General features: G+C 34.1%; 1 protein-coding gene across 3 annotated transcripts in view; it reads right to left on the bottom strand.

Annotated features, from left to right (window-relative positions):
- The window catches only part of GPATCH2 (G-patch domain containing 2), a 177,641-nt gene that overhangs the window by 149,290 nt on the left and 14,132 nt on the right, over positions 1–14,219 (bottom strand). For 2 of the 3 annotated variants that reach the window (XM_086693314.1, XM_086693315.1), the window contains exons 3-5: positions 11,574–11,635; positions 8,362–8,544; positions 7,746–7,825 (exon numbers count right to left, since the gene is read on the bottom strand). In XM_086693314.1, the coding sequence (XP_086549440.1) occupies positions 7,746–7,825; positions 8,362–8,544; positions 11,574–11,635 (325 nt within the window). Of the gene's footprint in view, positions 1–5,585; positions 7,619–7,745; positions 7,826–8,361; positions 8,545–11,573; positions 11,636–14,219 lie in introns of those variants that run through there. The other variant, XM_025927819.2, reaches the window with a different exon arrangement.

The following is a 14,219-nucleotide window of genomic DNA, read 5'->3' as shown; positions in this document are numbered from 1 at the left end:
ACATTATGATTAAGCCCAAAGAAGAAAATGGAACACCATATAAATATTTGACACCTGCAACCTTTCTTTTAATTAAAAAAATTCTCAAAAGCATCAATAGTAATATCGTTCTTTGTCAGCAAAAATGACATTCTTTTGCCACCTGTAGGTCTGTCTCCCTACAGTGAGATTTAAGAGCTATGATCCACATGGTCAGGAACTGGAAGAATATCTAGGGTCTACCCCAACGGTCTGAGCAGTGCACACCCTTGTATCTTTCCCCAGGTTGTTCTAAGAGTGAAGAGAAGAAAGCACTATATTAGCTGAGGCTGAAAATTATCCAGCCTGCAAGTATTATCTCCAATCACCTTCATGTCCTGTAACTGTGTCACATCACCCCGTTTAATCTTCTCCATAGCCATTTTTATTTACTTACTCACCCTCTTCCCCCAACCAAGTTTATTTTTACTCATTAAAATATAAGCTCCTGGAACCCTGTCTGCCTTGCTCACTACATTAACCCTCAAGACCTAGAACAGAATCTAGCACAGGGTACAGACTCAATAAATAGTTTTTGAATGAATGGATACTACTCAAGTCAATCAGATTGAGTCCAATAAAATATCAGGATTCAGTCTACTGTGGATCCCACCTACTGAGGGAACAGGGACAGAACTCACATCTCTGATATAGTCTTATAACTACCCAATGTACACTCTCTTTTGCTGTCCATGTGATCTCTCAAGACAAATCTGATTACCTTAACTGCCCGCCCCCCAGAGATTACATCAGTTCACATACATTCCCATGGACCACAGAGTCTAAAAACGATCTAACTCCTGCCTACCTTGCCAACCAAACCCTATCTTATACTCCTGCACACAACCATCCCTAAAATATATTTCAGCAACACTGGATTCAGTCTCCTGAATATTCCATGATTGTTTTAAACTTAAGCCTTGCCCATCCATGTCTTTGTCTGCCAATTCCATCCTCAGTGAGTTAGTAAGCTAACTCAACACCTGAAGTCCCAGCTGACAAGTCTACCCCAGAACTTTGTCAAGTTCCAATAAAAAGGGGGAGGAAAGGAGCAAGAGACTTACAGAGGATATCGTCATGCTTGAGGTAGAAATGGGACAGCTCCTAGGCACATTGTACAGGCTTAGAGAGATAATGAGGAACCATGGAGGGCAAGCACGGGAAACAGCAGAAACAGCAAGAAAGGAGACCAGAAATGGATGATGTTAAACATCAAGAAGAAGGTACTATATACTACCTGAGAAACAAAGCGGATTGGAATGGGGGATTTGGTTCCAGTGATTAATCCAATGGAAGCAGTAAAAACATTTTAATTCTCATTTTTATTATGGCACACAACTTGATTATGCTTGTTCTTCAAGATAGCAAAGAATGCTGCAGATATTTCAAAACAACTCACACTTCCAATAGCACTTGGTAACCAGGAATAAAGCTTATTTTCTGAAGAGAATTTATTTATATTTATTAGCAACATGACAACAGAGTGAAGAAACTTCCCGATTTCATTAACTTTTGGTTAGCAAAGGAAAAACAGATTTTAAAAGGCTTAAGTTGTAAGCATTAACAGGATTAAATGAGTTGAGCTATATAAATGTAACTTAGGAAAGTCTCTGGCATATAGTAAGCATCACTGTAAGTGTTAGCTATCATCACTGCTATTCTCGCTGCTAGGTTCCAGATTTCCGAAGCATCACCAACACAAAGGACAATATACGAAACCAGGCCAATTCCAGTAGTACATAATAAGCAAAGCAAGGACAAATATTTTAAATATGTAGATAAAAAGTATAGGTGGCCAAATTTAGCGGCATCAAAATGCCAAGACTGAACACGTTTATGCATTTTTTTCCTGAAGGATTTTAAAGGCTAAATATGGAGAACAGAATAAGCGTTTACATACTTGTTGAATGAATATATGAATACATTACTATATATCTGTACTATTAAAAATGTATGTACCTATTCCACTTTTAATAAAATATAAGGCAGTAAGACTAAATATCAACATTAATATTGATATTACTTTTAGTAGAACAGAAAGAAAATTATTAGAGTCAAATTTTCAAATATCAATTATAGCTATTAAATTTATACATAAAGTGTAAAGTGAATAATGACATCAAAATAGAGAGTTTTACATCAAACAAGAGACACTATTAAAATGTCTTTTGTTGAAGAAATATTACAGTTCTAGTAAGCAGGACTTTTGTATGATATAAAATCCACTTTATCTCAAAATAAGTTCTAAGAAAAAGTATCAATTTCCAGCATAAAATCTGGAACACAAGCTGACTTTGAGATGAGATAAAAACTAAATTATTAACATACACAGTAATAGATTAGAATATATATATTATATATTTAGAATATTAAAAAAATCTAAATATATATTCTTTATGGATTCTGCAAAGTATCCCAAAATGCTTTAAGAATACAAACAAATATCAATTCACTGAGACTACAATTAAGCACTTAGTCACTGAATTCCACTAAAAAATACTGGATAACTAGTTAGCACGTAGTCAAATTACAGTTGGGAGCCCACACCACATGTATTTTTAAACATCATTTTAGATATGTTTTCTATTACAAAATTTCTTAGACTAGTCTAAGAGAAAAGTTTATGTAGTTCCCTTATTTAAAGCAAATCCATTTAAAATGGCCCTTCTATTGTAAAAGGCTATAAATCAGACTACATATTTCTACTCCAGTATCGTAAGAAACAATAAAAGGTTGAGCAAGTCATACAGAGTAAATCATTATAGCATCATCATCATTATCAATAAGCCACTCATGAAATCTGGTCTGGTCTTCTATGATATACTTCACAGAAAGAGAAATATATACAATCCTTTCTCTTATACAACGGACTGACTTAAGATTCTAAACAGATATAAATTATTTTCAGGGCTATTTCATTGTTGGAAATAAACAGTATGCTTACTTGTACAGCATGACAATTGAGATGAAAGGTTGGTGTTCACATTTTGTTCAGATATTTAACTTGAGAAACATGTATGAATAAAAAGTCCATTAAATCAGCTTCATTTTCTTTGACAGAATAACCCCCCCCATCACCACTATACTTATTCTCATTCCAACTATACCAAAAAACAAAACAAAACAAAACAAAACAAAACAAAACAAAACACCTGGACTAAAATGATGATTAAACTTTTAAGTAGAACGCTATAACCTTTAGGTAGAATTCCTTATGTAATATTTATGCTGGACTTCAGGTACCACAATTAAACGGAGCCATTTATTTCTTGATCTTTCAACAGATCACTCAATTTGAATGCTAACTTAGATAAATGTAACAACTGGTCTAAGACCATCAGTTTAAAAACTTTTTTTCAAAAATCTCTCACCTACAGAAAACAGTGATTAATTAGGATGCTTAAGGGTAGAATATCTTGGCTATCAGAAATGTTACGCTTAAGTCAGGTTAATTGGATTCACTTTGTAAGTACTATATCCCCAAACAGACTCTGATGGATCATTACTCTGAGGATGATTTACTCTGAATTGTACTTGATGCAAAAATTCTGGAAATATGGGAGATTCACACTGAATCTCCTGGATAACGGTCCCAGAATATTCCTCAGAATTAATTATCATTTGCTTAATTCTCCAAAAAGAGGTAAATATTAGAGGCTGGTTAGCTAGGCTCCAAAAAAAACCCAGTGCTTTATTCTAACCGGAGAGCAATAGTTAATTCCTTTCCACATTAAATTCTCAGAACCGTGACTGCATTCACACATCACGTATATGGGCAAAATTATTTTTTTAAACCAGGTAACCAAAACCTCCTAAATAGGAGAGGTTTTTTGCAAATGAATGGCTTAATGATCAGAGGTTAGGGGGAAGTGTTTAGAACAGTTTTTTAGTCCACAATCAGGCTTTGAGATTTAATGCAATAGCTGTCAATCTAAAACTCATTCGAAATTATTCTTCGCAGTCATATTAAAGACAAAGCCTGGCTCAAATATAAATGAAGTATAAAAGAAACATAAAAGGCTGCCATATAAAGCACTTTAAATATTAGCTGTAAAGGCATATCATATATAAAATGTGAAAAGTTTAAAAGTCTAAAATTCTGCATTTGACCCATAATACAAATGTTCTCTACATCATGAGATTCTATATTTAATATGTCTAACATAACAGTAACTATCATTTATTTAGTATATACTATGTGACAAAAATGGCGCTGGCCCAATTATGTACACATAATCTCATTTAATCCTGACAACACTTCTGCAAAGTAAATATTATCATCTGTTTAACAGAAAGAGGAAATGACATTCAATTTGTAATTACAAGTAAAAAGAAGAACCAGAGTGGGGATTCACAAAGTTCAGACTTCTAAACCTATGAATTTTCCGTGATTACCACATCACCCAGCTCAATAAAACTAGGTAGAGTCGATCCTCATTACTATTTGCAGGTTCCACATTTTCAAGTTTGCCTACTCACTAACATTTATCTGTAACCCCCAATTATTTTTTTAAGATATTATTTTAACGTGGGGCTCAAACTTACAACCCTGAGATGGAGAGTCGCATGCCCCTCGGAATGATCCCACTCCCAAATCAATTCTTGTACCATTCACACGGATATTCAGGAGCACTGAAAAATCTGTCACCTGGCACACATGTGCTTTCCCCACCAAGGTCACGTAAGACGACAGTGTGCATTCCTATTTCAGCTCTAATACTGTAAACAAGTGTCCTTTCTGTGGCTTATTTAGTGCCACGTGTTTCACAGTTTTGTGCTTTTTGTTGGAAATTCACGGTTTGCAACGAACCCCACACATGGTGAAGTGCTGACTAGGGTTTCTAAGCACAAGAAGGCCATGATGGGTCTTAAGGGGAAATACGTGTGGTAGATAGGCTTTGTGCAGGTATAGGTTAGAGTGCTGCTGGTTGGAGTTCAATATTAATGAGTCAACAATATATATTAAGTAAGGTGTTTTTAGACAGAAAGATACATAAAACAAGGTTATGTACTGATCAACTGATAAAAATGTCATGACTGGAGGCTCAAAGGAACTTAACCTGGTATTTCCCTTAGGAGCAATGGTTCAGTATTTGCTAATCAGCGTTCAGGGCAACTTTAGAACATAATTATGGTGAATAATTAAAAGTCCAACTGAAAACTTTCCATTAATATTTCAGTAAAAGATTCTTCTGTCGTGTCCTTCAAAGATCATCATTATAGCTGTGCAATCATTACTCATCTGCATAAGAGAAAGAAACCTTTTGTTGCCATTCTGTTTAATGGGTTGCAGCTACGTGTTTGACTTTGCTCAGAAAACTGACCTCTTACAACCAATCTGGCTTTGCAGTGTGAAAGTCTAAGGAATTAAATTTCAGTGTGAAAGTCTAAGGAATTAAATTTCATTTCTTATTACTGGATGTCATTGGTACTGTTTAAATATGACTGCTTTGTGAGATTATGATTTTTAAAATGTGATGGTCACATACAATACGGACAGTATGAGCAGCAACAACAACACTTAGCAGAGGGATTTAAAAATATCAGCACAAATTGGAACTCTTACCTTTCTTGCCCAAGTCAGATATTTTATTGAAAAAAAAAAATTACAGTACTTAAAAATCCAAACAAGGACAATTCAGGATTGAAAGAAAGAAAACCTGAAGGAGCCCATTGTCTTCAGTAAAATTTGAATACAAAAAAATGTAGACCAGGAAAACAGTTTATGGCCTAATGCACTAGGTTCCATGATAAACACACATATATAGTATATCTCCATCAAGTGAAACTTAATCACCTTTTTACAATTTAGAGAGGGAAGGCAGCTTTTACTATGGTTAAGCCATGTATCATCAATACCATGAAGCTAACCTATCAGATGTAATAGCTTCTATAAAATACCACAGTGAGATTGCAATAAGCCTAGAAAATGGGCTACAAATCCCAGCTATGCTCAAGCAAGCAGTGAACCAAAAATAAAAATAGGTAAAACTGAACCAAGAACTAGATAGCATTCATCTAGATTCATGATTGGTAAGGCAAAGTTCATAGGCCAAGGTTTTAAAGTGACTTATTCAGATCTAAAAGACAGTCATTATACAAAATAAAATAAAAGCATTTACGTAATTCAGAAAAGAAATCATGAATTTTTACTCCAAAGGACACAGCACAAGGAAGCTTACTTACAATGACCAAATACCACATTATTGTACCTCTAAAATATCACTTTAAATATGCAAAGGTAAAGATACTCAAAGTTGCACTTTATCATATTTAATCTCCCCAGTTTAGACAAGCAATCTAAAAGATGTCACACATTCCTGCTTAATACATTTTCCGGAATCTTTCAGATTATAATACTTTCAGGTAAAGAAATGTCAACTTTAAGTTTCTTTTCCAATCATCATATTTAAGTTAGCCATGAAATGCTGAATTAACAATTAATCCATACAATAATATAAAAATACATGTATTAAATCACAGTTTTAATCAATTGGAACTTAATAAAAATATTAAACATTTTAATGTATCATTTTGAAGAATTCAAATGGCCTGAACGTTGTATAGTGTCTAAATTATACCATCAATAGAAATGTTACATTTTTCCCTCTGCTTGCGAAAACGAGCTCATGCAAGTATTTGACACTCACGCTGACACAGAAGATCTGCCATTCTAAAGGTGCGCACGCAGCTCTCACTTTAAACATGACAACATGATTCGGAGGCATACAGTATGAGCTGAAACACCAGCTTTCACATGATTTCCATAAGCTCTGAGCCAAAACGATAATTTTGAGTGGTTTCAGGTATTAGACAAAGCAGATATTTAAAAAAAGTAATAGTCAATGAATGAACTAGCACAGGCTAGTTATCACTGCAGTTAGCTTAAAACTAGGATGATTTTTTTTTGTGGTACAATGAACACTATACTGTAAAATACAATGGGTTTGCAATACAGAGCAGATTATCCAAGTAGAAAGCAAACTGAACAAAACAGATTCTAGTAAAGGTGATCAACCTTACCTACTACTCATCTTAGCCCTTGTTAAAATACCCTGAGTAAAATGCAAATATTTTAAATAATGCTGGTTATATAAGACTTCTCTAAAAATGAACCATAAATGTCAATGCATCATGTTTATTTACAACAGTCAGAGATGTAAGAATTCGTTTTTAACCAGTCACAATAGAAACATTAAGGAATACTTATGTGAGATCTGGAAGTTTTCAGTTTTCTAGCTTTTGTTAGCATTTTGGCAAAGCAAGTAATACATAAATGGATTCAATGTAAAAAAAAAATCATAAAAGAGAAAAATATATAAAATTTACAGTAGTTTCAACCCACCCTGGGCCAACCTACATCCCTAGAAAGCCTCCCCAAGCAGGTTCACTTCTGACTAAAGGAAGAATACCAGTCCTCCAGCAAAAACAGCCCCATCTTTTCATCAAAGAGGCTCTCACTTCAATGATACTCCTCCAGGGGAAGAGGACAGGAGCCAGGTTCCCTCGAATGTCATTCCCCAGATGTTCAAAACGTAACTAATTTATTAGCATTAGAAGATTTGGTTTATAGGGGAATCTCACTGGTCCAGTTTGTAGCCTACAAAAAAATGGATTATTTTTAAGTATAACATTAGAAAATGCATAAAGGATGAGGATGTGGCTTTTTATTCCATAGAAATGGATACATTTCCAAACATGACAACTAAACAGAAAAGCATGCCTACCATTGAAGCTGTGGTCCCTCCTGATTTTTTAATGTTCTTGGAAGGCAGTCCATGAAGGCGACTGAGTCTAGCTTGGAAACCTGGAAAATCAAAGCACTCAATTTAGAAGATCCTACGATCATTATTCCCATCAATACAGAATTCAGAATAAGTTGGAAGCGGGAAATGTCTTTAACAGTAGTGGGGGAAATGCAAAACACACTTAAAAGATCTGAAGCAATGCCTAGTAGAGTTCTAATGAGGTTAGCACACAACTACTGATTATTTGAGAACTAGGGCATTATTCAGGGCTTTTCTTTCCTCCTAATTCATCTTTCTAGTATTTCAACATTTTCACAATGGTCCTAGCAAGAGAGCAAGTCAACCTTTCTAATAATTCAAATGCATGATAAATGTAGTAGCTGAACTACTATTCACCATGTTCCTTTACAGCATCTTGTGCTAGACTCTTTCATCTCCCTTTTAGCCTAATCTCTTAATGAGTGTGTGTGTGTGTATATATGTATACATATATGTATACACACACACACACACACACACACACACACACACACACACACACACACATATATATGTAAAAGCCCACAATATCTAGCAGTCAGGAAGCACCACTGACCTCTTCTTCCCGGATGTGACATAAGAGGGAAAGAACCAGTTAAGATACTTTCAAAGACAGGATCTGGTAAATTTTTGTCAAGCTCGGTAGGATCTTCCTTTTCCCACCAGGGCACGACCCCAGTGATGCCACATGCTCCACCTGATTCCTTCTCATAAAACCAGTCACTCTGCTCATCGTCACCTGTGCAAAAACAAGAAATCCCCCAAAGCTTCAGTTTTATTATCCAAATACACAGGGTTATCAGATTTAGGTTTCTAAAAAATACAAGACAGAAATTATATCTGAATTTCAGAGAAATGATTTTTAATATAAAGTACTTGCATAAAATTTTAGTATGTCTAAATACTGCATGGAACATACTTATACTAAAAAAATTATTTGTGATCTATCTAAAAATCAAATATAACCGGGGATCCTGTATTTTATCTGGCAATCATACACACGATCTATACACAAAACTTTTGATTCTACACCACAGCTATAGTGTTTTTTAACACTATAACAAGAACTTCCATCAACAAAAACATAAGCTGCTATGTTTTAGAACCAATTTAAATATGTGAAAAACAATAATACTGGTTAATTCTATGGCAAAAACTGTACAGAAATCCATTTAAGTTACTACCCTTTCCAAATTAAAGAAAAACAAGCCTTAATCTCCTGCCGGGAATTAAAAGTATAAAACTGTAGAACCCGTTCTCTGCAGCTGATAATGGTATATAATTAGCTTAATTTCATGATTTGTATGGAGTGTAAAAGGGGAAACAATCGTGAACAGATGTGACTAAATGAAATTAATCTGATTAAGTTCATTAAGAAATAGTTGTGAAAAAGTTGATTTTAAATGAAAAGTGACAGTACCACAGCATTGAGGAAGAAAGTGTGCTGGATTACTATAAGCAAGGTATTTTTAAAACAGAACACTATCCATACTAAGTTTGACTTTTGGGAACATCCATGAGTGTAAGTAACCATGGAGAAATGATCCATTTAAAATTCAGTTCAAAATGTACCCTTGATGCGAATCAACAGTATTTTGTTTTTAAAACAGGAATAATAGACATGTAAGTAGAAAGAACTACAGAAGGCAGATGGCTTTTAAAAGTAGGTGACAAACAGCATTTTGAACATGATCCCAGATTCATTCAAGTCTTTGTGTTTCTTAAAAAACTGCTAATTCTGGTTTTTAAGAGGGTCATCACAAATGCCATAAAGTTTTTTCCTTTACAGAAAGAGATTTCTGATTTCCAAAATCTCTTACTACAAATATTTTTAAAAGCAAACTAGAAAAAACCCAAAGCTTCAACTGAAAATGACTCTATGGAAAAACAGCCATACTTCAAATTACGAGGGCATGAAAATTTTAAAGCATTTGGAAAGCCAAAGCCACCAGTTTATTTCAACAGCGAATTTAATAAAAATTAATTTAAAAAAAGCCACATTTCAAAGTGCATAAATATTAGTACTTTTACTGAGAACTATAAATTAAAATTTCCCAGAGCAGGTATAAATACAAGAAAAAAAAAGGGAGTCACTTGAAACTGATTACCCAAGATCTTAATTCCAATTGAGACAACATTATAATAAAAAATGAGGTTATTTTATTTTGATGTGATGTACAACTTTGTTCTATTTAATAGGGAAATCCAGTAGCTACAGATGAAGAGCTTGAGTGCTGAAGTCAGACAGACCAATCAGAATTGGGATGTTTTGTAACTGGGAAGTTACCTCAACTTTATTAGACTGGGTTTCATCATCCGCCCAAAAAAAGAATCTCACAGGGTTTTCTTAAGAATAATAGAAGAGCAGAAGAGCCTGCGTGGTTCAGCTGGTTATGTGCCGACTTTGGCTCATGTCATGATCTCATGGCTCTTGTGAGTTCAAGCCCTGCACTGAGCTCTGTGCTGATAGCTCAGAGTCTGGAGCCTGCTTTGGATTCTGTCCCCCTCTCCCTTTGCCCCTCGGCCACTCACTTTCTGTCTCTGTCACTCAAAAATGAATGTTAAAAAAAATTTTTTTTAAAAAGAATAAGAGCCTAAAGTAAATTGAATGAAAAACAGCACTTAGAAATATAAAATATAAAAAGCTCATAATAAATGCTAGCACATTATTCTAAACCATTCAAAGCTTTTCCAAGATTGATGGACTTGTCCAAAGTTATTTTTTAAAGAAGTTTTTGATTTCATTTCATTACCAAATTCAACATTTGTAACTCTGGGTAGGCACATGTATTTAAATGAGAGTTTAGGTATATTATCAAGGCAGTTAAGCTCACTCTGAGCCCCGAAGTTCTAACGTATTTCAGCAAAGTCTCTTAACTTCAAAAAGTCTATGGTCTCTAAAACAGTATGTGCCTATTCATCTGGAATATATATGATTTATAAGAAAAAAATTAATGATAATTTATTTTATTCCTATTGTCAAGAGGAAGAAAAGACTAAGAAACGAATGTGTAGGCAGCTATTATTTTGTTCTTTTTTTTTTTGTATCATTAGACCATTTATAATTTAAAACAATAAATTTTGGTTTGGTCCCTTAGAACTTATTACTGCTTTGCTCTAAAGAGTCTCAAGAAAGGAAGTATTTGTGGTAAGTATTCGTAGATATTCCTTTTGCCTCTTATTGTCCTATTTTCTTCCCAAATGGGTAGTTTCAAAATAATGCCATGTTGAAGTGTGAAAAGCTTCAGGAAACTTTGAAGATGTGAAAGATCTAAGTTGTAAGACATTACTGTTTAACAGTTTACAATACTGAGTTCATGAAAGCTGTCTAATTACTTACAAACTGGATACGATGAATAAATGTCACGGCTGAATAAAAATGACAAATGACTTGCAAATCCATCTTTATTAATGCTTACACAGTATTAAATGCATTTGGAATCAGGTGGAGAATGAGAACCAGTGTCTTGTGAACTTGCTAAGAGACAAAATTGAAAAGACTGAGGTATGTAAAGCTTTCTTAAGGAAGATAATCCTTCCTTAATATTATTAGCCCCACATACTAGCTTTTGGAGATAATCAATTACGTTAGGTCATGAAGACAGGATACCCTTCATAGTATAAAAAAGAACTCAAGCCCAGTCCACTAAGCAGGTGTGTGTAAGGTAAAGGGATTGCAGTCATCAACCTAGGACATAACTAGCAATAAGCACAAACTTTCAAATGAAGACGTTTTTCCAAAGGAATAAAAAAAATAGATTTCAGTACCTTGCCTTCCCTCATCATTGGTAAATAAACCAGCATCGGTGCTGCTGAGACTGCTGGAATCACTGTAATAAGGGAGAAGAAAAAAAAAAAAAAAAAAAACAGATCAAAAGAACAATTGATCTCTCAGTCGTAAAATTTTAAAGAGACACGGCAGCTCAGAGATGAAACTTAAGCCTGACAAAGATCTGAAAGAAAATAAGATGATTTTTTTTTAATCAAACTGCAAATATTCTGGTTCCATTAACTACAGAGCATATTATTTTTGGCACATAAAACCACAGGAATCTAATGGGACCCTGACAGTAAGCCAGATGTGACTGCAACGAGGTGCTGACACAATTGATGCATTTTATTATCTGCTTTCATCAAATGCTCACTGCTCCTTTCTTATGCCGTGTGCAATTCAGCCTGAGCCCGGAACACCGCTGCTCAATAAAATGGGGAAAGTCTCAATCAAAAGCAGCCTAAGCCTTTCTTCAGCACATGAAATACAAGGGCCTGGGATGAAATTACTTTTCATAACCACATTTGCAAATATTCTGGAAAAGACATTACTTAAGAATTCACAACAACTCTATTACTTAGCACGGAAGAAAAAAGTTTACAACGGTAACAATCCATTAAGTCAAAGTTAAAATCCCTCTGAGCAAAACACTCAATATTGCCAATATTAAGGAGGGGGTATGTAAAAATAATATGTACCCCATACTTCCATAGAAGTTCAAGTATGATACAAAGGCAAATTTCACAAACAAATTAAAACAAATAGTAGATATTCGACTGACATGAATAAACTGTCACTATTAGTTCTAACAGAAGCAATGCTTATATGAAAATCTAGTTAGTTGAAAGACACAAAAACAAGATCATGTAATAACAGCCTTCTCCTCTAAAGAAAATTGATGATCTTCTTTAAAAATTCTCATATACTTCTTCTTCCTGTAATTTTTAATTTTAACCAATTAGGAAACTACCTCAGGTGAATTTTATACTTTTCCTGTTTACATGTATAACTCTATAACCTGACTTATTAAACAAAATTGATCTGTTTTAAAATATTTAAATTGAGAGTTCAGGATTAAAACCACAAATGAGATCTAAACCCAAATGTTTTCTGAATATAGAATATCATTTCAGTTGTTTTATTTATTAAAAATAAATAAAAACAAAAAGCATAAAATTTGTTAAGTGGCACATTTTACCAAGGAACTCTAAGTTGGTACCTTTTTCTTTAACTTTCTTCATTAGTGCTTTCCTGTCTGCCTATATCAACACATCCCTAATATGTGGCCTTATCATATATACCTTGAATCACAATTCTTTTTCTGAAATCCTTGAGGCAAAATGTATCTAAAATTCACAACTTCTCAAATTTTGGAAAGATATGTTCTAAAATGACTAAATGACTAATAAGGGTCTGGGGTAGCACTCCAGAATCAAACCTATTACTATATATTTTTTTCAATTGAATGAATATCCACATTAAATAGAGTTCAAGTTAGGTCTGGCCTCAAATGAATGATTTAGTTTTTCACAGCTTTCAGAATTCAGATTTAAAGATAAAGGATTGTGGATTGTGAAACTATGTGCTTTCTTTTCTTTCTTTCTCTCTTTTTTTTTTTTTTTTTTTTTTTTTTACAATAGTCTTCTCATTTCTGAGTTCAGATTTACCTCTTTTAAAATAGTCTACATCTAACCAGGCTCATCTTTTCCAAATAGAACTTGCTGACTAAAAATATTATGATATCTTGGATGGGATCCTGGAACCGAAAAAGAATATTAAAGAAAAACAAGGGAATTCTAATAAAGTATTGACTTTCATTAATAATGTGTCAACATTGGTTTATTGATTCTCACAAGTGTACCACAACAGGGGAAACTGGGTGCAGGATATATGGGAATAGGATATCCAGAAACTCTCTGTACTATCTTTGCAACTTGTCTATAAAACTAAAAGTATTCTAAAAGAAAATGTTTATAAAACACATGTGCATATCTATACATATACACATAAATTAAATAATAAAATGTTTTCTATTAAAAACCTAAAATTACTGCCCCATACTTTTTGGATTAAATATAGATTTCAAGGCTCCATATGGATGATCCCAACCTAAATTCTCCCTATCTCTTTTGTTTATGTTCTTTCTCCAAGTGGCATCCCAATCTTCTCTCTTCTCTCTCTGCCTGCTTACTCTTCTGAAATATATAAGGAAATCAGACTTCCCCCTCTGAGAGCAGCTCTTAGTCCCTAATGACCCTGGTCTTCATTTGGGATCTTTTTACATGTGTTTTAAACAACACGTTTCTTTATTTGTATTTCACCTCATTGACATCTAGCTAGTTGCTCTGAGTATACCATGTAGTTGTCAGCACGTCCGATAAATCAGCACAAGAACTTATATGGAAGCAGGGCTTTTCATTTTCAGCATCTGACAGCCATTATGGCTCATCTCCAAGGACACCTCTTCCCACTTTTTTTTTTCTTTTTTAAAGCATGACTTTTATAGCATGGTATTCAGAGAGAATATATCCCATGAATGCTGGTCAAATTTGTGTTTGTACACTAATCCCAATCCCCTGTGCCCCAATCTGTTCATTTCCCGTATTTTTGATCCTTGAAACAAGACATCATCTGAGAGTCCT

Source organism: Puma concolor, chromosome E4 (assembly GCF_028749965.1).
Source record: "Puma concolor isolate L17-30 chromosome E4, mPumCon1.1.hap2, whole genome shotgun sequence".
NCBI lineage: Eukaryota > Metazoa > Chordata > Mammalia > Carnivora > Felidae > Puma > Puma concolor.
Note: the sequence above shows the minus strand (reverse complement) of the source record. Positions and strands in the feature narration are given on the sequence as shown.